Source organism: Amblyomma mixtum, chromosome 5 (assembly GCF_055824585.1).
Source record: "Amblyomma mixtum isolate Tamu chromosome 5, ASM5582458v1, whole genome shotgun sequence".
In the NCBI taxonomy this organism is placed as follows: Eukaryota; Metazoa; Arthropoda; class Arachnida; order Ixodida; family Ixodidae; genus Amblyomma; species Amblyomma mixtum.
Window position 1 is genome coordinate 189,523,435 of NC_143016.1, and position 22,502 is coordinate 189,545,936.

Below are 22,502 nucleotides of genomic sequence, written 5' to 3' on the forward strand. Positions count from 1 at the left end.
GATAACACCATTAAGTTTAGCGGATAGTTAAAGAAGTATGTAAAAAAATTAGGTGAGCGTGGTGGCAACTGCCCCCACCCCGTTTCAGAGGAGACTCCATCCATCCATCCATCCATCCATGGTGGTGCGTCTGTACCAGCACACGGGGCCCATAGAAGACAAGTAGCAATGCTGTTGTTGGTCCTGTGTTGCTGTGTCCCGTGTTCTACAGTTTTTGTCTTTCTTCAAGAGCTTGGACTTATCTTCCCTAATAACCGCTCATAATTGGTCATTCTTTAAGCCTCAACTGCTTAGGAGACATTGTCTAGGGGAAAATGTGTGTTCAGCAGTACTGAAGTGCTCCATTTTGACATATTGCCACACATTTAAGCATGAATGCTGGGAAATTGGAAGCTGGACTGCTCTGCTCTTTTATGTGTTTATTTTTGGATTGCGCTTGCTATAAATAAAAACAAAAAGTTGATATTTCTCAAACATGATGCACCGTTTATTGGTATGTTGGACTCCTGATGATGTAAGCCTGAAATCTCCGCTCGTGTGTGTAAGCGCTCGTGTGTGTCGTGTCTCCCTTCTTGTCCGTGTCTTAGTGCGCGCTGTTCCGGTGAAAATGAGTTACCAACTTGCCCAAGCATCTGTTTTAACTGAAATCTCCACTTTTTGAAACACTCAAGGAAAGACCTGGAGTGCCCATAAACACTAACTGAGAGAAAACACTGTTCAGTGCACACCAGTCAAGTCTTGGAAGTATCATGCCACAGAACGATGGATGCCAGACATTGGCAATGTTCCAAGGAGGTGCATCTCTTAAGAGTGCTGTGGTGTAATGGTGGAATGAATTGCTACTGATAAGCAATATGCCATTGTTTATGTCTCTGGTATTCTGTGAACGCTTTCTGAGAGCATATTCCATGTGACCAGCTGTAGGATCTTGTTGCTATGTCCACACGTAGTTACCATGGGGCGAAGTCGATGGAGCATAGTGGACACCAGGTAGTGAGGATAGGCGTACGCTTGCTTTTGTGACATTTCGGGGCTGCAACCAACCATCTCTAGCAAGCTCTGCTGTCATGCTGACCACAGCGTTGCTAAGATGTGGGGAAGCACAAGTCTTGTTTCTGCAAGTATCAAGCGCGCAGAAAAACTTCACTCACATTCTTCAAGCTTTTTTGTAGAGCTTGCGCGTGGTCCTAATCCGGGGTGTGTCAAAAACTGCTCATGGTGGTCACCAGAACCTGAAAATGCATCACAGAGCTTATGTTCCTTTAGGTGGTTCGAAAAAAGCTTGCTCTTTTCTCTTTTGCATGCGGATTGTACTGGGTGATCCAAAAGTCACAGAAAAAGTAAAAATTCAGTCAATTGAAAAGCAGAGGCAGCAGCTCAATGTGATTTTAACAGAAATACACAGATAGACATGGGATTTTTTTTAGTGATGAAAAAATTTAATGTTGCATTTGTTGTTAACAGGTGGGGCTGTAAGGCTATTGTACATAGAGTTGCTGGAAAATTTTCAGAGCACCGTATTCTTTTTCCTCGTGCTGCTGGGCTTGGAAGGAATATGGCCACTGTGCCACAATGTTTTCGTAAAAGCAAGTACTGAAACTTGCTGGGAATTGCATAGAGGAGAGGCCTCCCATAGCCACTGTGCTCTTGGGACCCGTATACATGCCCAAGGTGCTGCTTAAACGAGTTACAAAAATCATTGTTTCCAATTTCTTCTGAGCATTCATTCACAGTATCACTGCAGCTGGCTCTGCAACCTATGCAGAAGTTTCTTTTGTCATTTATACATACACATGGCACCACAGACGGGGTGGTGCCCTGTTTATCTGTGTATAAGTTTTTTTCCAGTCACTCTAACTATACAGACGTGATAGATAGATGGAAGATAGGAGTATCCCCTTTGAAATGGGGTGGTGGCAGTTGCCACCATGCTCAGATTTTTTTTTCAAATATTTTCTTTTTCATTAATTTTTTCTTTACATTTCTTTAAAGGTATTATAAGTCTGTCTATAAATTCGCCAGTTTCTTTAAATAATCTTAAATTTATAACCTTCTGGTTTTGAGCCACCAATCTTCTAATCACTTTTTGCCAACTTCCACCTGCAGATTCATTCATATGACTGTTGTTATCTGTAAACCCTAGGGCTTCGGGTAGAGTGACTGCCCGCATCAGCATACAGATGGATACCATCGAGTATAAGATATTAATTTTCATTTGTTTCTGCAGATTTACCACACACAGCACATGTGTCATCTTCTTCATTAAATTTTGTTTTGTAGCCTGTTTTTTTTTTGTTTTGTTTCAAGATGCCCTGACCTAGCTTCAAAGATTAGGGCACTGCCTCTTGAGTTATCATAGAACAATTCCTTCGTGATCTGCCTTTTCCATTTTCAGTGTTGTTCTTCATTCTGTTTCTTTTCCATTGAACTAATCCAGTTTTTACCTTCTGCGTTTTTTACCTGTTGTGTAAAGCTCTTTACTTCTCGGTCCTTGTGGCCTGCATCCTTACTGGTCAGTTTCCTGGTTCTTTTTCTCCATTGTGAGTCAACGCTCTTTCTGTATACCTTAGCTGCCCACCTGTTATCGTCCAATTTCCTCAGGCGTTCTTCATATAGTATCTTACTCTTAGCTTCCCGTGCTTTGAACGGTGCCCATCCTATTACCCCTTTTACTGCCTCGTTTGTGGTTTTGCCGTGGGCACCTAGTGCTAATCTTCCAACAGCTCTCTGATTTACGTCTAATCTCGACTGAACTTCTGCCCTTAAGCACAGAACCGCATTGCCGAAAGTAAGTCCCGGCACCATTATTCCTTTCCAAATACCTCTTAGTACTTCATATTTGTTGTACCCCCATAATGCCCTATGTTTCATTATCCCGGCGTCTCTTCGTCCTTTTGCCCTAAGAGCCTGTTCGTGCTTTTCCGTGTATATCTGCCCTTCGTTTAGCCATATCCTGAGGTATTTGTATTTGGTGACTCTGGGTATTTCATGGCCTTTTATTGTAAGCACCTGATCAGCTGTTTCGTTGAAAATCATCACACCTGACTTAGTTCCACTAAAACTGAAACCCAGAGTATCTCCTTCGTCTCCAACCAGAGTTTGCAAATCTTCCTCACTATCTGCTAACAGTACAATATTGTCCGCATACATTAAACCCGGCAGCCGTTGCTCAATGACCTTTCTGCCTAATCTCTATGACAGATTATAACCTAGATTACTTCCTTGTAGCCTTCTTTCTATATTTATCACATAAAGCGTGAATAGCAGTGGTGATAGAGGACAACCTTGCCTTAATCCTTTGTGTACCGCAGCAGTTGCTGTACTTTTTATTCCTTCCATTGTAATTTCAACTTTGTTGTAGAAAATCAGTTACCTCATGACCGATACCTCCATCTTTTGATATGTTCCACAGGAGTTCCGTGTTCACGTTATCGTATACACCGCTTATGTCCAGGAAGGCTAAATACAGAGGTCTGTTTTCAGCCTTAGCTATTTCTATGCATTGGGTAAGCACGAACAGGCTATCATCAAAGCGCCTACCCCTTCTGAACCCGTTCTGAAGTTCTCTGAGTATCCTAATACTTTCTACCCATGACTGCATTTTTAGTTTCACCGCCTGCATTGCCAGCCTGTATATAAGAGATGTTATCGTAACCAGTCGGAAGGATTTTATGTTCATCTTATCTCCTTTCCTTTATAAATCAAGTTCATTTTACTCTGTCTCCAGCTGTGCGAAATTAGCTTATTTCTTATGACTCTCTCCAATGCTCTTATCAGCGTTTCCTTGCTTCTTGGGCCAAGTTCATTAATCAGCTTAACTGAAATTTCGTCTATTCCTGTGTATGTGGATCTAGGAATATTTGCTTCCGCCTTTTTCCATGTAAGACTAGTCAGTTCTAAACTGTTCTCTATTGTGCTGTCCTGTGTTGCTTCGTCATTTGGGGAGATTACCCTATTGTCGTTCCTAAATGATGCAGCTATAATAGACATAATGTAGTTCACAGCGTCGTCTCTCTCTTAAACATTTTCCTTCAGCATCTTTAATCTATTCCTGCTTTCTTTGATTCGTTTTAGCCAGCCAGCTAATATGGTTCCAGAATTTTCTCGGCCCCCGTTTATTTGCCTCGTGAACTTCAGCCAGCGGACTGCTTTAGAGGACTGCTTTATTTTAGCCTGGATGAGGACCTGAACTTGCTGTTTCTTTTGTCGATAAGATTCCCATTTTTCGTCTATTTCCTCTTCAGATAACTGCGCCCTCTTTGCTTCTCTGTGTTCCCTTGAAGCCGCCCGTCGTTATTCGATGGCCTCCTTAATTTCCTTATTCCACCAGCTTCGTGGCTTCTTCTTTCCTCTCCAGCTGTTTACTCCTTTCACTTGTTTCATTTTTGTACCGATGAGTACTTCTGATTATAATCCCACTTTTCCATGAGGCGTTTCTCGATTACTTCCTCTATGTTGGCTGATGTTAGAGCTATTTGTTTGTCGTTTAATTTTGCGTTGTCTTTCTGACTTTGCTGCATTTCTCTTTTGATCAAGGCCCCCAACTGTAGACTAATACATTTATGATCAGTTCCTAGGCTGTACTTCCCCTCTACGTCTATCTCCATTATTGCGAGCATGCTATAGATGCCCTGTGACATTAGACAGTAGTCAATGGTTGTCTGCCTGTTATGGAATTCCCACGTTATTTGTCCCTCAAATTTAGTTTCTCTGTTGACAACAACTAGGTTGTGCCGCTCAGAGAAGTCTAGCATTAACTTCCCACGATACTGGGCAGCGTCATCTTTTGGTTGAAAATGTAACTATTCTGCTAATGTAATTTTGCGTTATTAAAAAAAATTTTTCTCACCTCTCTTTACGTTCCTGTGAAAAACTGCATCACGCGATTGACTGCCTCTATCTACTTTTCAAATGATTGAATTTTTACTTTTTCTGGGACTTTCGAATCACCCTGTATGTGGCGCTTTTAACAAAGGAGTATAATTCTTCACTAGTAAATGCAGTCTATCCCTTTGTTTCGTGGCTGCTTACAGCTGAATTGTTTTTAAGCTAATAGCTTTGCATTTCAGACAGCATGTTGGGTGCAAAACACCCGCACCTAATTATACTGTAGAGGTTATGACGACAGAAAACCTCACTTATTTTGGCACCATATTTTTAATGAGTACTGCAACATATCCAGACAAGGCAGATGCTTCGCCGGCAGTTTGCGCCTCATGACTTGACCCAACCTCTCGTGTAGCAGCTAAGCACAGTGGGAATTGACAGCTGACTTTGCTGCCTTGGAAATTGTGGCTGCTGTTGCTAAGAATCAACCTGCAACACAATATTGCACCTCATATGCAAGATGCATCAATCTAATGGACTTGGTAGGAATACCAATCTGTGAAAGTACGTTCCAGCCTGGCCTTCGTTTTCTCGCTATGAAATGCATTGTAAAGGAGGTGCCTGGTCTAGTGATGCACCTGAATTATTTCAGGATGGGAAAAGTAAAACACTTCTAGAACATGCTGTTTGGAAAAAATGTCATGCTGATATCCAAGGCCAAAGCTTTTGTTGGTTGCTCCATAAATTGGCACTAAATCTGCAGAGAAAGGTTTCTGCGATGGTGACATGCATTGTAGTTGAAGCCTGCAAGGACCTATTCTTTTATGGTTTGCGCGTGAAAGTCTACATTACATAGTAGGTGAAGGTGTCTCTTTGACACATACTACGGGCAGTTATTTCGAATGCAGAAGTGTGCATGTTCAGCATTTAGCTATGTCTGCTCTAAAAATTATCATAACTAACATGATGCAATCCAGGAACTGAACTAAAGCGGAAGTTAACACCAGCTGGACGATAAAAAGAATGAAAGTACATCATTGTGTAAATATGCATTGCTTAACATTTACAGTAACATTTACAGCAGATGCCTTGCGTGTATTTAACGTGTGTGACTGCACAGATGGTTCAGTGGTTTATTTTTCGTAACTTGTATGGCGACAACAGCTCCTGTCTCGCAAATGGTTGGGGTCATTTATGTCGACCAGTTGGGTCTTGTCTGTTTAGCAGAACAACATACCTACACCCCTGATTTTAGCTTCAATAAAGTCCTCTCTATCTATGTTTGCACTATTAACTTGAACAGGTAAGCAGTAACATATTGCAGCATTTCAACTTTAAAACATAGTCCTTCATAGAAAAGTTGGCATGTGAGAAAGAAGTGTAGTCATATCTATGAGCATTTAACCCTTTCTTCATAGGTACACTCTGTTACATTGTGGAGGTCAGCAAAGGAAAAAAAAAGTCTCAACAAGGCACTGATCTGATGGTACCAATGGGTGACACTTGTTAATATTTGGCTGTAGCCTTACCATGAGGAAATTAGCTGGAGCCGTGAAACTTTTCATTCACTTAACATATTCTTTACAAAAGACCACACACTTGGCACACCATGTGTCTGTACCTTCTTTAACTCTTCCGAAAGATTTTCTGCATTCTAGTCACTGCAGAACTGCTCCGCTGCTGCTACCACCTTCAAATTGCCTCAAAACTTCCATCCTTTCGCAGTATCTTTCAGGTTTGGAGTGAGAAAGTAGTCGGTCAGTGCAAGATCTGGTGAGCTAAGTGCGCAGTCCAGCCACAAAAACTCCAACTCTGCCAATAAATCCACTCTCTTGACCACCTTGTGAGCAGGTGCATTGTCTTTCCCAATGAGACTCCCCTTTCCACATCTTTCAACAAGCTCGGAGGTGATTTGCATTAACCACTGCTGGGTGGGGAAAGATATATTCGTCCATCACTGCCGCTTCTTCCTGATCTAAAATATACTGTGGCCGTAACAAGTTAAAGCAGGCTTTATTTCCTGAATTTCTTTGGTTTTGCATGCCTCAAGTGCTTCGATTGCATGGACTGCTGATTTGTTCCAGGGCTATGCTGATTCAGGCATATTTTGCTGGCAGTCGATCTGAGTTCACAAAAATCGCCACAGTCTCATTGAAAATGCTTCAGAGTTGGCTTGGATATGCCAACTTGTTTTTGCTTTTAATGGGTGTTCAGATATCTTTGCACCCACTTAAGTGAAAGCGCCTTTGCATAGCCAGCTGCTTATGGTTAAAAAACTGAAAAGGCTTTTGAATTTTTGTATTATGTCGGTACCGCTACCTGAAAAATTTGCTAATGTGGAAAAATGACGTCATGGCTGGCCATAGCTGAGAACTTTTGGAGTTGGGAACTGTTAAAGGCCTCCTCTACCTTGCTGGATCTTCCATCTTGAAGTTTCCAGTCAGGAATTTTGCACACTACTCTTGCACACTGAAGAATTATAATCACTTTTCATGCAATGTAAACAATACACTTTTGCAGATTTTTCTCAAAATTTTTTCTCTTGGAAGATAAACTAGTTTATGACTCATAGTTTCGCACTTGAAAATTTTGCCCGTTTTGTCAACATTGCTCTTTTGGCCATCTGAAACAATCTGAAAAACTTTTAACTGTGCTTCTAGAAATTGGTCATTTATACCGTGAGACTCTGTGCTCTTGGAATGAGCTGATAAAATAAATTTTGACAGCCTGACCTAACTGAGAGCACTCCTCGTATATCATCAGGTTGGGGCACCTGTTCCCATGCGGGGACGTTTACAGATGTAGTTTGGCATGCGCTTTCGCTCACATGCACAGATTGCTGAATTCGGTGTGCTTTGATTGCACAGCATTACCATGTTACCAGTAACGGCTTGTTGGGCCAAGGAGTGCACACCAACCCACGTCCAAGGGGAAAGTGCTTACGTGCATCCAGCACGTAAGCACTTATGTCTTGCACGAAAGAAAGCAGAGGGGGAGGGCAGTTGCAAGGTGCACAGATGGCTCGTGTCACAGGTTTGAGGAAGCAGGTTGCACTCGGGTACAGGTATCTCCAACAAGGTACTCAAGTAACACTTGTTGCTGGGCTAGTCGGTGCATTATTCTTCGTACAAAAGTTAGCGCAAAACACAAGAAAGGTGGACAGTACAACGCTCTACTGACAACTGATCCTTTATTGGAAAGAAACACGTAATATATAGGCACACCGTCACACCACCTATCAGCTGCAGCAAACGTCAGAATGATGTAAAGGGTCACAAAAGCGATAAAAGACACAAAGACTGAAAACACGACGTAGCTAAAAACGATAAAAAGTGGCGAACGAACATTAAAAGCATGACACGTGGTGTATAGGGCCAAAGAAACATGACTGAATGGAATCCAACAGGATGATAACAAACGATATTGTATAAAAACCTAAGAAACGCAGTAAAAAAAAAAACCACGTGAAGCAAGTAAATTTGCCTGATAAAAAAGGCCTGTGCGCTGAACACTTCAGATTACATTGAGGGCAAAAAACACCAGTACACATGCTCGTACTCAGGAAAACCTTTCTAAAAAGCATTCTTCAGTTTTGTACAAAAAGATAGATGCATTGCTAACAGCATTTGCGCCCTTTTTTCTGATAAAAAAAGCTTCTTTTAATTCACGGGATGCTCGATCATGGCCTCTACCTAAAACAACGGTTTTTTCAAGAATGGGCCGGCAAGAGTTTAGTTCACAGTCCTTGCAATGAAGAGGCAGATTCGAACCTGTTCCTGTCCTCATCGAACGTTCATGCTCCCTCAACCTTTCATTCAGGCGTTGAATTTCATTCAGGTTTTTTGCCCTCAATGTAATCTGAAGTGTTCAGCGCACAGGCCTTTTTTATCAGGCAAATTTACTTGCTTCACGTGGTTTTTTTTTTACTGCATTTCTTAGGTTTTTATACAATATCGTTTGTTATCATCCTGTTGGATTCCATTCAGTCATGTTTCTTTGGCCCTATACACCACGTGTCATGCTTTTAATGTTCGTTCGCCACTTTTTATCGTTTTTAGCTACGTCGTGCTTTCAGTCTTTGTGTCTTTTATCGCTTTTATGACCCTTTACATCATTCTGACGTTTGCTGCAGCTGATAGGTGGTGTGACGGTGTGCCTATATATTACGTGTTTCTTTCCAATAAAGGATCAGTTGTCAGTAGCGCGTTTTCCTGTCCACCTTTCTTGTGAGTGTCTTGTGTTTTGTGCTAACTTTTGTATGAAAAATCTCAAATAAGAAAGGGAACTGTCAGGTTACATTTCAATTGAAATTTCTGGTAGACATTATGAGTCCATAAGAAAACTATTTAGAAAATGGGGAAAAACTGTGCTCTTCGCTGACACTTTTGGAGTGATGCGGATTATGTGTCTCCTTTCATACTAGCACTGCCGGTATCTCCTTTAGTCTGCCCGGTGGGGCATTGCCATTGGACTGAGTCGTGTGTTCCACATGTTAGTTTGGCACTCTCTGAGCCTTCATTTGCCACTGCTTTGCTTCATGACGGAGTGCGCAGACATCTTTTATCTACTTTTGTGATAGTATTGGTAGAAACGAGGTAAAAAGAAAAGGACGTTTATGCGATTCCTAATTTTTTAAACTTCCCTGTTTGTATTCACATTGTGCACATTGCGAGACTGTTGTAGTCTCCATTGCAGTGATTATGATGAGAATGCTGGCATTGAGTGACTGAAGTAGTCTAAAGTCATCTTTGGTCTCCTCATTCATGTGGCAGCTTGGGACTAGGCACTTTCCTCTGTGTTTCAAGTTCCTTGGGGAAAGCTTCCTACGCGAGAGCTGGAAATGCCTACACGTGCAGTTTTCTTGAGTGAAACGATGTTTGTATGTTACTGATCTGCAGGCTTTGTAAACCTCCCCTGTCCTCTGTGTGTGCAGGGAGTGATGGTGGTGCGCATGGCCAGTGGTGGTGGTGGCGGCCGTGAGGACACGGAAGCGGTGCTGCTGCCCTTTGCCCACCAGGTGGGGGGCCACAGCCGCATGCTGCTGCTGGACCCCAGCACCCTGTGCAAGCCGCTCATCCCCCGGGAGCTGCACTTCTACCTGCACGTGCCCAGGGAGATGCGCCCCTTCACGCCCGCCTACAAGGGGGTCATCCAGGTGCACCACCACGGCCACACCAGCGAGGAGGAGGAGGAGGAGGAGGAGGCGCCCTGGTGCGGCAGCGGAGGGGGAGACTCCCAGCTCCGGTGGGTGCTTGCCCAGCCACTCGGCAGGGAGACTGAGTTGAGTCCAGCCCAGTTGGGTGGAAGTTTCAAATAAAAGGAAAGATCACTTGGAACTAGCGAAAACACACTTGGAACCAGTTGGACTGCGTTAGTTGGAGGCTGGACAATGCAGCCAGCTGTGGAAAGAAAGATGATAGGCGTAACGTGAAGAAATTGGAAGCGGGCGGAGTGGGTGAGGGAACAAACGTGGGTTAATGACATCCTAATTGAAATCCAGAGGAAGAAATGGGCTTGGGATAAGGCATGTAATGCGAAGGCAAGATAACGGCTGGTCCTTAAGGGTAGCGGAGTGGATTCCAAGAGAAGGCAAGAGTAGCAGGGGGCGCGAGAAAGTTAGGTGGGCGGATGAGATTAAGAAGTTTACAGGAATACAGTGGCTGCAACTGGCAAAGCACAGGGTTAATTGGAGATACATGGGAGAGGCCTTTGCCCTGCAGTGGGAGTAGTCAGGCTGATGATGATGATGAGACTGATTGCATCCACTTAGTTTGCAATTGTGCCAGTTATGTCTTTGCCAGGTCCAGGGATAGGCTCTCTGCTGCAGCGTTCCCCATAGCCTGCAGTGCTGCTTTGGAGTGTAATCATACATTAGTTTTCAGAGCTGCTGTGCACTGTGCGCATTTCAGCTGTCTGAAGGTTCACACTTTGTGGTGCTCGATGGTCTCATGCTGTGCACCATGTCTGACCTCCAGCTACCACCGACATCAGCAGTGTCTGCCAACTGTGGGACCTACAGCATTGTTTTAAGCTAGCCTGGCATGGCAAATTCTGGAAATGCCTTCACAAGGCAGAAATTCCCACTGGCATTGGTGCTACCCAGTAGCTGAGTATTCATTTGGGGCACTCTCTAACACAGACAGTGTAGTTTCTGCCATGAAGTTTTCAGTAATGGTCGTCATCTGCATCGGAGTACTTCCACCCTGAGGGTTTCTACACTGCACTGTGAAAATATGTTCTCTGTACAATTTGTATAGGAGACTTCCCTGAGCTGAGGTAGATTTCAGACGAGAGATGAATTAGCCATTCACGGTTGCATGCTTTCTTGAACCTTTGTAGTTGGAAAAATTTAATCTGGGATCACCAATGTGTGAGGCCATTAGTGTGCTAACTAGTAAAGTTCTCTGACACTAGACCCAAAAGGCTGAGCTGTGTTGAAGGGATGCTGTGCACCTCTGTCTTCCAGGGTGCAGATCTGCAACTGCAACGAGGAGCGTGTGCTACTGCGTGAGCCTGCGTCCTGGAGTGGTAGCCAGTGTATCCTTTGCTCGGTTTGCCTGTGCAGCTGGCTCACCTGCATTGCAGCTCTGGGACATCTTTCGTTGGGTGTCATTGTGCAACTCGTGTCCCTTACGCTTGTGCACTGTGGGTGATTTGGTGTGGAATGCCCACATTTGCATGTCTCCTGAGCCACGTTAGCATTCACCAATATATAACTGAGACCTGAATTTACACAGCCTAGTCTTGTAGATTTTCTAATTTTGCAAACAAATTCTGATTCTCTGGCAGTCGGGCTCCTATTCATAAAGATTGACTGTCAAGCGCAGTTCACTAAAACTGGAGAAAAATTCAGGAAAATAAGCAGAAGAAGTGAAAGAGTGCCAGAATCTGTGGCACTTTTTCGCTTCTTGTAATGTCGGTGAAAAAACAAAAATCAGACTCAATGAAATCACAGTCAGCCTACCTTGCTAGCTTAGAGAAAGGCCCGCACGTGGACCTTCGCCTTATGGAGGCTCTTGTATGGCTATAAGGGGGTGGGTAGGAGTTTCTGCAAAGAAAGAAAGCAGTTGGTAGCACCCAGTTCCCGTAAAGCAACCGAAAACTGAATTTTATTTATTTTATTTATTTATTTATTTATTTATTGATACTGCAGGCCAATAAACTGGCCCTAACAGGAGGGGCAATACAGTAAAAAGTGTGGCAATGCAAAACAACAATAAACACTAACGAAAAATAATGCTGGGTTTAGCAGTGTTATTCAATGAATACATTCTGGCACCAGCACAATAACTAACAAAACATGGAGTGGCACATGTGAAATAACAAACAAGCAGGCAATTTTTACTCAAAACAACAGAACTGTTTTTGGGGAGAAAAAAAAAAGGCATCACAGAGTGAAGAAGTTAGGAAACATAGCAGATTGCGAACACTGGTTTTGTTTCAGTTAGTTTATGGAAGAAAGATGTTTTTCCAGCTCTTCTGCAAAGTTTTGTGACTGCAATACCTCGACAGGTATAGAATTTCATTCGTGTATAGTACGCGGAAAGAAACTATTCATATGGGATTTTGTTTTAGAAAGTATTGGCGTAAGTGAAAGGTTATGTCTGTGTCTTGTCTGGCGTGAACTTAGAGGTTTTACGCAATGAGGCCGCTGAAGTGCGCTTTTTCTATTTATAATGTTATGTAAAAATTGGAGACGACTTACCTTCCGCCTGTTTTCCAGCGTACTGATTTTGTTTGCAAGCATTATTAAGGACGGGGAATCCTCTCTTTTATATTTACTATAGTTAAATCTGATAGCCTTCCTTTGAACACGCTCCAAATTCATTATATTCTTTTTAGTATGAGGATCCCATACAACTGCTGCGTACTCCAATTTCATTTCAATTGGAGTAAAATTGGAATTTCAATTTCAGGGATCATTTTTCCGGCACAACCGAAGACTTAGTGTCCGAGGTCATCGATTCCTTAGCAGTTTTGTTGTAAACAGTGTAGAAAATTTTTACTGATAATTTTTTAATCTGTGCCTGTTTTTATGTGCGTCCTAATACTAGAAACCAGGATCAGTGAGCATGATAGCTGTGGCACGCCGATGAAAGTGATGACTGAAAAATAGCCTGATCCAGCAGGCAGTAATTAGACAGTTTTATTATACCGTAGCACCTATTTGAGTTTCCACACCCAAAGCTCTTATGGCACAGTGACATATGCCTTGTTGACAACAGTTCTCGTGGACTGCGGTTACTGCTGGTTCTTAAGGAGTGGATTAAGCGTAGCAGGGGGCGGCAGAAAGTTAGGTGGGCGGATGAGGTTGAGAAGTTTGCGGGGATACAGTGGCCACAACTGGCGAAGGGAGGGGTTAATTGGAGGGACATGGGAGAGGCCTTTGGTAGGAAGACTGCACACTTGGTAGGAAGACTGCACAAAAAAACGACAACCACAGGGGAGGACAATACACAAAAGAACGCTACTATCAACTGATTTATTTTATTATTTACTGATTTATTACAGCTGAAGAGGTGAATAAACCTTTCTTATCTGTTAGTCTAAGATAGCTGGCGCTGCAAAGTGTGACATGGGATGTGACTGGCTGTTTGTATAAATGTGTCTTGTCCTCCCCTGTGGTTGTCGTTTTTGCGCTGTCTTCCCACCAAGCATAGTAATCTCGTTACTGGAGAAGTTCAATTAACGGTGAGGCAAGGCACTGCTGGCAAAATGGAACAAGACGGGTCACGAAACAGACAGAACTGCAACCCGATGGAACCACCCATTAAACATTGTTCCTTTCAAACCACATATGGATTGATTTAAATTTTCTTTTTTCCTTCTAACTGCTGAAATTTGGAATGGATTGGACGGCTCACTTCGCTTATTGCCAATTGAAGAGTTCGTTGTTCAGTTGCCTGACAATTCAACCTGTTGATCTGTTTTTAATACTACCTTATCTATTTCTATACTACCCATGTTATTTGTTTCTACTAATGTATGTACCCACTCCTGCTATGTCTCTCCTCCAAGACAGCAGTATTTCTAAATAAATGAATAAACTGCAGCAACCTGAGCTGCAACATAAACGGCACCAAGTCCAGCGCTGCACCGTAACCTTTTTAAGTCTAGTATTTATCTCATTTGCTCTGCCCTCCCTGCTTGGTTCAAGTTGGAGACAACCAAGCTGCTGGCACTGGGTCGTGGAAGTTTCTAAAAGGAGAGTTCATTTAGCTGCGCTTAATCCCTGCCACTTGCAGCATCTTGCATGTTTGTGGGACGTCAGATATCCCTCCTGTTGCATGTGTGAGTGATCCTTAGCGGGTGCGGCCATATGCGGCACAGACTTGCTGCTGCTGGAAAATGTGGTGTCGCACTTTCGCCGGCCGTGCATTCTGGACCTCAAGATGGGTACGCGGCAGCACGGGGACGATGCTTCGGAAGAAAAGCGCCACCGCCAGATGGCCAAGTGTGCTGCCAGCACTTCAGCTTCCCTGGGCATCCGCATCTGCGGTATGCAGGTGCGTTACCACGTGCTTGCACATGTCCGCTCTACATGCTCTCTTCGCCTTACATGCACTATTTGCTCTGTGCTGCTGGTCGTGTCTTGGTGTGTGTTCTAATCCCTTCTGGTGCAGCATATTGCTAATTGCCGCCCGAGTAGACAGCTAATCCCGCAAGAAGATGCACTTGGGCATACTTGCAGTATTTATTAGAGAGCTTTGTAACCAGCGGAGACAGTGCTGATTAGCTGGATTTGCAGTACTGAGAAGAGGTTGTGGGGTTTTAATAATTGGGGAGATATAATTATGTTCTCCCCGATAAACCGCGGCTGACACAGTTCAAAACCGCGCGGACCCCACCTCGTGGTCGCTTACGCTACCGAGCGAACACCGACCACGGAGGGCCTTGCTCTGAGGGAACAAAGGAACGACACACTGGCTGACACAAACATGGCATTTATTGCTACAACAACAATAACGCCAGCTAGCAACAAAATACGCTAAGGAATCGAGGACGTCCGACTCACCAGCATGGTTACGAGTGAATGTTCGCCCACGTTAGGGCAAGGGGAAACTCCGAGGGCGGACAGGACGAGGTGGCGGGAGCATGTTCGGACCACGAGGCGCCCGCCGACAAAGAGTGGAGAAGCTCACGTGAACGTCAGCACGCTTCCCCCGGTCCCCTACATGCACGCAGCAAACACGCCATCCATGGCGCTCGTGTCACTGCGACGCCAGCGCCCTCCCCTGTTAGTTAAAGTAACACAACTAAGGAGGGTGCATTGCGGGGAAGCGAACCACCGGAGATGAGTTGAGGGTGCATTGCGGGGAAGCGAACCACAGGTGACGAGTAAGCGTGTCCACAAGGTTCAATAAGTAGTAGGAGGTGTTTATAATAAAAAAGTCTCAGCCTGTACGAATGGGGCCTGCACTGATGCAGGTTGTGCTTGGTGTCTCCTCCACGAGCTCTCTCGTTTGCCGTTTGTAAGAAGAGCCAAGTGGTTGCGGCGAACACAGGCAGATTCAGCTTCCTTGTTGCCGCTCGCAGGTGTACCAGTCGGGCAGCCTCGTGTGCCGGGACAAGTACTACGGCCGGCGGCTGGACGACCGGGGCCTGCGCCACTGCCTGCGCCAGTTTTTCCACGACGGCTTTCAGCTGCGCGCCAACCTGGTGGCGCTCGTCACACAGCGGCTGCTGGCGCTCCGCCGCGCTGTCGAGCGCCAGAACTCATTCCGCTTCTACTCGTCCTCACTGCTGGTGATCTACGAAGGCCATGGCTCCTCGTGCGACGATGACGACAGCCACTCAAGCAGTGCAGGAGCCAGCATGGAGGCTGAAGACATCTCGCCACTCCGCGTGGATGTGCGAATGATTGACTTTGCACACACGACCCACGAGGGCTATGAAGGGGACACGACTCGGCACCGGGGGCCGGACTCGGGATACCTCCTTGGTTTGGACAACCTGGTGCGGCTGCTCGGCGAGGTGGAGGCATCAGTGGTCGATGCCTGAAGTGGATGGCTGTGTGCGTGCACCTTTTCGTGTGTGGCTGTACCTCAGGGTGTTTGTTATGAGGGGACAAGGCAGCTGTACGTGAGAGCCCTTGCCTCCAACAATGTCCACAGTGCGTGGGGAGACACGGTGTGAGTGTCCCGACTGTTTCGCATTTACTTGCTTCTGTTCTTCTGTTGGTCTTTACACTGTGCTGGTCTTCAGAACTTCTGTCCCAGCCACTTTCTTGTAGTGGGGTGATCATGCAAACATGAAAGCACTCTCTGCAGTTCTTGGATGTGACAGTATTGCAGACACCTCTAGAATGCAATTTATTGACAAGAAAAGGTGACCTTAAATGTTGCCCTTTAACACAGCCACCTCCACAAGCCTGGTGCAGGACCTTGTGTCAGCTAGCCTACTATAAACTTCCCAGGATTGGCACCAGCAGAGACTTCTGTGCTCAGCGGGCTCTGCATTGCCGTGCAGCAGAGACACTGATAGCTTTGTGGTGAAGGGCTTCCTGGCTTCGTTCGATGGTCATCCAGGTGCATTCTGGCACTTGAGGTGGAGATGGCAATGGTGAAACTTCACTCTGTATTGCTGGTGTGCTTGGCCTGGAGGCAGTGTTCCATTATATAAATGAATGAGCTTGTGTTCTGGGATAGCGATGAGAGAGAGCCAGGTTGTCTATGACTTGGGCAGCCAAGTGCTGGCACCATCTATTGCTAGAGCATTTGCGCATGCCTTGCATTTAGTGCGACACTTTTCTGGGTGCACATGAGCAGGCTAGGTGTTTTTAGGAAGTGCTGATGTAGTGAACTGCAGCAGCGATGCTCACTGGGGCAATTAGGTTGTGCTGCTTTTTTCTTCTTCTTTTTTTTTGTTAAAAAAGAAAAATGGTTGGGCTCAGAGCAGTGGCAGTTGAGTGATGTCTGTGCTGTGATCATTACAGTTTGCAGCGTCAAGCTGGGGATTGGTACAGTACTAAACTTGAAGGAAATGCAGCCTTGCTCACATTCCCGGTTCGCCACGGCATGTGCAGTTTCGTGCACTCAAGTGACCTCTGTCTGATGAAAACGTTTGCAGTGTGTCACCGCTGTTGGTAGTCACAGTGGCTCTGAACTTGTTTTTTTTTTTTTTAGTCCAAGCAGCATGCTATGAGCTACGCAGTAAAGTTTCGTTGTTCGGCTGGGCTTCCTTGTTATGCGCACGACGTGGAGTTCTTTAGTGTTGACATTAGCTTGACATGAAAGTACTCTTAAAGACAAGTGGAACAGATAAGATGCATTTAGTTTTGTGTGTGTATATATATATATATATATATATATATTCAATATCTGAGGGGCCCTCTGAGAGAGGCATTACATGAATGATGGGTTATATGGGTGAATGTAAAAAAGTTGGACCCCAGTTCTTTTGAGCTTTCGAGCATAGAGTGAAGGAAGAAGAAAATACAGTCATGGGGATGGCAAGGTAAAGGAGACTCGGACATAAAGCAGTATACACGGGTAAAAATAAACGCCATGACAGTGGAAATGTACGAGCAGTTTTGAATGTCAATGTCACAAAATGGCAGGTACATAAAAAAAAGATATATTATATGCATTACCACTTATCTCATTTGATCACGGTGTCACCGCATTTGCTCATAACTTGTTTCATGCCAGTTTCAGCTACTGATTTACAGTGAAATCTCGTTGAGTCGGCCTTCAGAGTACCAGAAAAAAATGCTTGAACAGTGTTTGTATCACAGTAGTTTGATCTAATGAACGCCTGGACGATGGCTGTCTATATTTGAGATGAAACCAAGTGACAACGATGATTTTTTGAGGTCTGGTGAAGTGCTTTGCTTTGCGCGCAGTCGGGAATGTCAAAGAATTGCTCCAAAATCATAAAGGCCTCCTCGGCCCTTTTCGCAGTGGTGCCTCTTCAAAAACGGTCTTGTCGTGTTATGAGGATGCTTCAGCATGGAATGAACACCACGTTTCAGCCTGCTGGAACAACGGAAGAAGCACGTGGAGGCAAGCGAGGGAAATATACAAAGGCGTTAAAACGGCGTGACGCCATCCCAAAATAAAAAAAGAGAGAACAGTGGTGCACCAAGCGGCATCCGAAACAGTGCGATTGGCTATACGGCTGAGCTCAATTCGGCTATGGGGGACTACCGATCGTCGTCACGCCTGCCCTAGCGTGCTTACCTGAGGGACACAGGCACCCTTGTTTCATGCGATTCAAGTTCGGGGAGGCCCATTTGGATCACTGCCCCCCCCCCCCCCCCCCCCCCCCGCCTTCTCCAAGTTGACCGGTGCGAGCCAGCCCCTGTCTGAATTAACGAGTGTCCAATGCCATAGACTTGCATGGCAGTTGGCTGGGACCGCGCTTCTGGTTCGAATAATCTGAATTTCTGATCTAATGGGGGCGTAATTAATGAGATTTCACTGTAATGTTGGAGCTTATATTTGGAATCCTTTGCGACAAGTGGCACATACTAACCACATCAAGCCAGCCATGCAAAATAATTGCTGAAAAACGTGAACTGGATGGGCACCTTCGAGATAAGTGGCAGCCCTGATATGGTTGCGTTTGTAGCATGTTTTGCAAGCATGGGTGCTTTAAAATGGATAGAATATGCTTTGTTTACATAGAGCCTTCATTCAACAGGGATGAGTGACCAGATGTAAAACTGAGTCCCTGAAAACAGTCGAGATCCGTAATGTGTATATATAAGGACCGAAACGAATTTGGATATTAATTCATTTGGGAGGGTTGAAATTTTTAATACGCAATATAGGCACGCTTCTTACAAAAATCTGAAAATTTCAAATACTTCCCCTTATTGAGTATGTGACTGCTGAGGTTATGCACACCTTTGAATTTACTGAGGCTGATGCGACCTGAACAATTCTGTTCGGAAGGTTGTTCTAATCTTGTGTGGCTTGGAAGAAAAAAGAACATTTCTGTCCGTGGGCAAGGGTGCGACACCGCAATGTGTTGTTGCTGTGGCTTGAACAGTACGAGTGTTGGGTGATATAAGTGTGAGGGATAATGCGTAGTAATATATCAGCAAAACAGTAGAAGTCTGACAAGTTGTCTGCAGCTGCCTGACTGATAGAGAGGGGCCCGTTTCTTGAGTCCGGTGACATTAGTGAGGGGTGAATGTTCTGAGTGTGCAAACCTGGCTGAGTGTTGTCATTGAGATCATTTTTGTGCATGTTGTAAATGGCTGCAGCATATTCCTAGTATTAGGCTGATTAGTTCTGAGGCAGGTAATGTAATGTTCATTGGTGCAGATTTAACCTGTGTAGTCGAAAGCCAGAGGAATTAATAGCTGCTGAAGGTCGCTTTGTGAGAACAACAGTGACCCTGCATTAGACCACGTGCAGAGGTGCAGAGGCATCCAGGCGTACCCGTTGTGTTCTTCATGTTGGCCATCATTGGTTCCACCTTCCTGCCCGGGAGCTGCTGTGCACCATATGTTGCGCATACCCAATTGCTCGGTGCATCTTGTTTGAACAAGAAAGCCAAATTGTAGGAATGAATTGAGGGCACTGCGCTAACCAGCTCCCATTCTGAAATTAGATCAGTCTTGACAGTGTCCTTTTTGTGCCCTTTCAAGTGCTCGAGATGGTGGTGAGCGTTTCTGCTTTCTTCGAAGGTAGCGTAAGCTGGGAGCATGGCTGCATTCAATGCAGGCGGCCTGCACCGTTGGCTATTGTCCAGTTAGACACTGGAGTGCTATGTTTCAGTGGAACACTTGGTGCAGACATAACTGACCACTGAGGCCAGCGGCATTTTTCACTTCGGGATTGAGCAGATCTGTCAGTTGTGCCGTTTGTGTGATGCACTAGTTTTCCTTTGAAATGCGCAAGTAAAATCCTGTGGTTGGCGTGGTGTATGTTTGTAATTTTCAAAATAATCAGCTGGGACACGTGGGTAGCTCTTTGGCCATAGCACAGCACCTTTACAGCTGCAACTCACGAAAACTGATAGTATAAATCTTCAAAGCACCTACTGCTCGCGTAGTGTACCGGGCATCTCGTGTAACATGTGTTGCAGGAGTGAAGCTGAAGCAACAGTGCTGGCTGTTAAGAGCATGCAGGGGTGGCTTTTCCTGCCGGCTAAACCAAATAATTCAGAGGTTGAACAGCTTTTAAACTGCTGGACGTACATCACTAGTACCAGAAAGCTGTAGAGCACCAGAATCACAAGTAGCGTATTCTTTGTCATGGCAACTTTAGGTACAAAGTTTCTACTCGAAAAAGGCACATTTGGATGTGTGCGGTAAGAGTGAATTTTCGACATCTCCCGGCTGGAAAAACCTTTCCAACTTTGTTTCGTTGTGTGCTTTCTGTATAGTAGCAGCTAATTTCGAGCACATGTTTTTCTGATATGCCCCGCCCACTCCCCCCTTTTGCAATAACGCCTTTGTGGTGTTGCTGCTTCTTGTATTAAGTATCCGCTGGCATTGCATGAAGTTTATGCAGCTGTTCCCGCTTTTGCCGTGTATGAGCGGCTGCATTCTTATGCTCCTCCAAAAAATGTGAGAAAACAATTGGAGTACACTCACCTTCACAGAAGTTATGTCATTAGTGGTGTTTTTTGATGTTCTACAGCCTCTAGCTGCAACATTTTGAGTACCTTGAGCAGTTGAAGAGTGGATGAATCTCTCTAGAAATTAATTTGATAAGCGTGGCATAAGAATACTGCTGTCTGCTTTTGGCAGCTGACTGACAATAATGTTTCACTTTCATATCTGCTGCATGTATTGTACGAGATTTTTTTAGGCCCTTTCTTACATTGCATGAGGCACCCTGTATATGCACACCTTTAAAGGCCTGTTTCATCTAGTGTTGTTTATGGGTTCTACTGTGTAGAAGCGTATTGTGTGATGGCTCACAATGGTTTTCAAAGCAGGGAGTCTGGTTACTCGGGTAACCACGGTTTGTGTTTTCTTCAAGAAGGTTGTTCCTGTTAGCTGTTGTTCACTTGCACTTGTCATCTGTAACAGCTGCCGTCTTTGTTTAAGTTCTTGTTCTCGTCTTGTTGCTGTGCCTGTTAGAAGATGCAGCGTCATCGCATTGCAGACGTTTTGTGTATTTTTAATGTTGTCTGAAGTGGGGCGGATACGGTGGACACCTTGGCCCAGCCGAGCAATGGTGAAGCTTGGACTGCAGTGCTGGCTGGGCTCAAACAGTTGATCCTTCTTCTCATCTGGACTGTGGTTTGTGTGCCGTGCCATGGATAGCCGGTGGCTGAAAGTTGTGAAATGATGAGCCAGACACTGTGCATTATTCATGCTGTGGTGGTTGCATCTCATCGGTTAGTATACTATTAAAACTAAACATGGAATGTCCTGTGGTGTGACCTGTGCTTGGGGGTGAGGGAGAACCTCGAGAAGGGATCCTTCGGAGCCTGCATCAGCCCTGCCAGAGGAGGAGGAGGAGGCAGTCTCGAGAATGTTCTCTGTGGTGCTGGTGAAATGCGAAGGAACCTTTTAACGAAAGCTGCACCCCTTCGTTTGCTGCAGAGCTCGCGCAGTGTGCAAGCACCACTGCAAATGCAGGTTGCGACCACTTGTGTTGGGCTGAGACACTAGGACTGGTGTCTGCTTCATGCGTGTTTGGCATCTGTCTGATGTGCCTGTTCATAGTCCTGTGGTCTCTAGTAATTTCAGAAATGGCTGTCCAACTTGCATTTGTGCATTCCTGGCTTGTAAGAGCAGAAAGAGAAGGACTGTATGAAACTTCTCAAGGGCAGAGATGGGTTGAGCTTAAAGGTGCAATGAAGAGGAATCTGAACTCGTCTCATTGCCACGGGAACTCGATCTACACGTTCCGAGCATGCTTAGAAACTTCGATTTATTGCCCTGTGTGGCCGATTTCTCTTATTAAATCGGATTAACGTCCGGCTTTTTTTAATTCTCCCCATACGGTGGGTGGAGTCGACCAACGCGTGGAGTGCCTTTCAACCAGCTCCGTGGAGGCTTTGCTTTCGCTTTATTTTGTTTTTTAGGTTTCCGTGAATAAATAGTTTCATTCGCAGATAACACAGCCGCAAAATAAGTGTGCAGAAATAAAAATACACACGGACTATTTGCTTTCACATATTACTATGTATTACTTCACTGATGGCAGAGCGGCAAGACTCCACAGAGCTGGCTGAAAGGCACTCCACGCGTTGGTCGACTCCGCCCACCGTACGGGGAGAATTAAAAAAAAAAGGGGGTGGGAGCCGGACGTTAATCCGATTTAATTAGGGAAATCGGCTACACAGGGCAATAAGTCGAAGTTTCTAAGAAACGTGTAGATTGAGTTCCCGCGGCAGAAAGACGAGTTCAGATTCCTCTTCAACGCCGTGTGCATGAACCGATCTCTCAGATTGGCCGTAACTGGTAAAGCGGACAAGGAGCATGTAAACAAGGTGGTGCATGCCAATTGTTTTTCGTATTTTTCCGCGGCTTAAAAACGTAGCTTAGGCGGTTGGAGCTGTAAGCCAGCTGATAAAACTATAGAGCCCATAAGTACCGCGGAACACCGTCCTACGTATGTGCCGTTTTACAGGCCTAAAGCTCTTTTCCAGCCGGGTGCAATGGTGACACTTGACAGACTTGCAAAAGTATTTGTATGCTTACCTATCTTGCTATTGTTTACTGGTTCATGTATATGACAGCCATCACTTTGACAGGCCTAACC

General features: G+C 45.0%; 1 protein-coding gene across 5 annotated transcripts in view; it reads left to right on the top strand.

Moving 5' to 3' along the window:
- LOC149345196 (inositol hexakisphosphate kinase 3-like) overlaps positions 1 to 21,163 on the top strand; it is a 45,294-nt gene extending 24,131 nt beyond the window's left edge. For all 5 annotated transcript variants that reach the window (XM_089546496.1, XM_089546498.1, XM_089546497.1 and 2 more), the window contains 4 exons: positions 9,761 to 10,071; positions 11,294 to 11,364; positions 14,158 to 14,333; positions 15,364 to 21,163. In XM_089546496.1, the coding sequence (XP_089402622.1) occupies positions 9,767 to 10,071; positions 11,294 to 11,364; positions 14,158 to 14,333; positions 15,364 to 15,828 (1,017 nt within the window). In that variant the 5' untranslated portion in view covers positions 9,761 to 9,766 and the 3' untranslated portion in view covers positions 15,829 to 21,163. The remainder of the gene's footprint in view (positions 1 to 9,760; positions 10,072 to 11,293; positions 11,365 to 14,157; positions 14,334 to 15,363) is intronic.
- Positions 21,164 to 22,502: the final 1,339 nt, after the last annotated feature.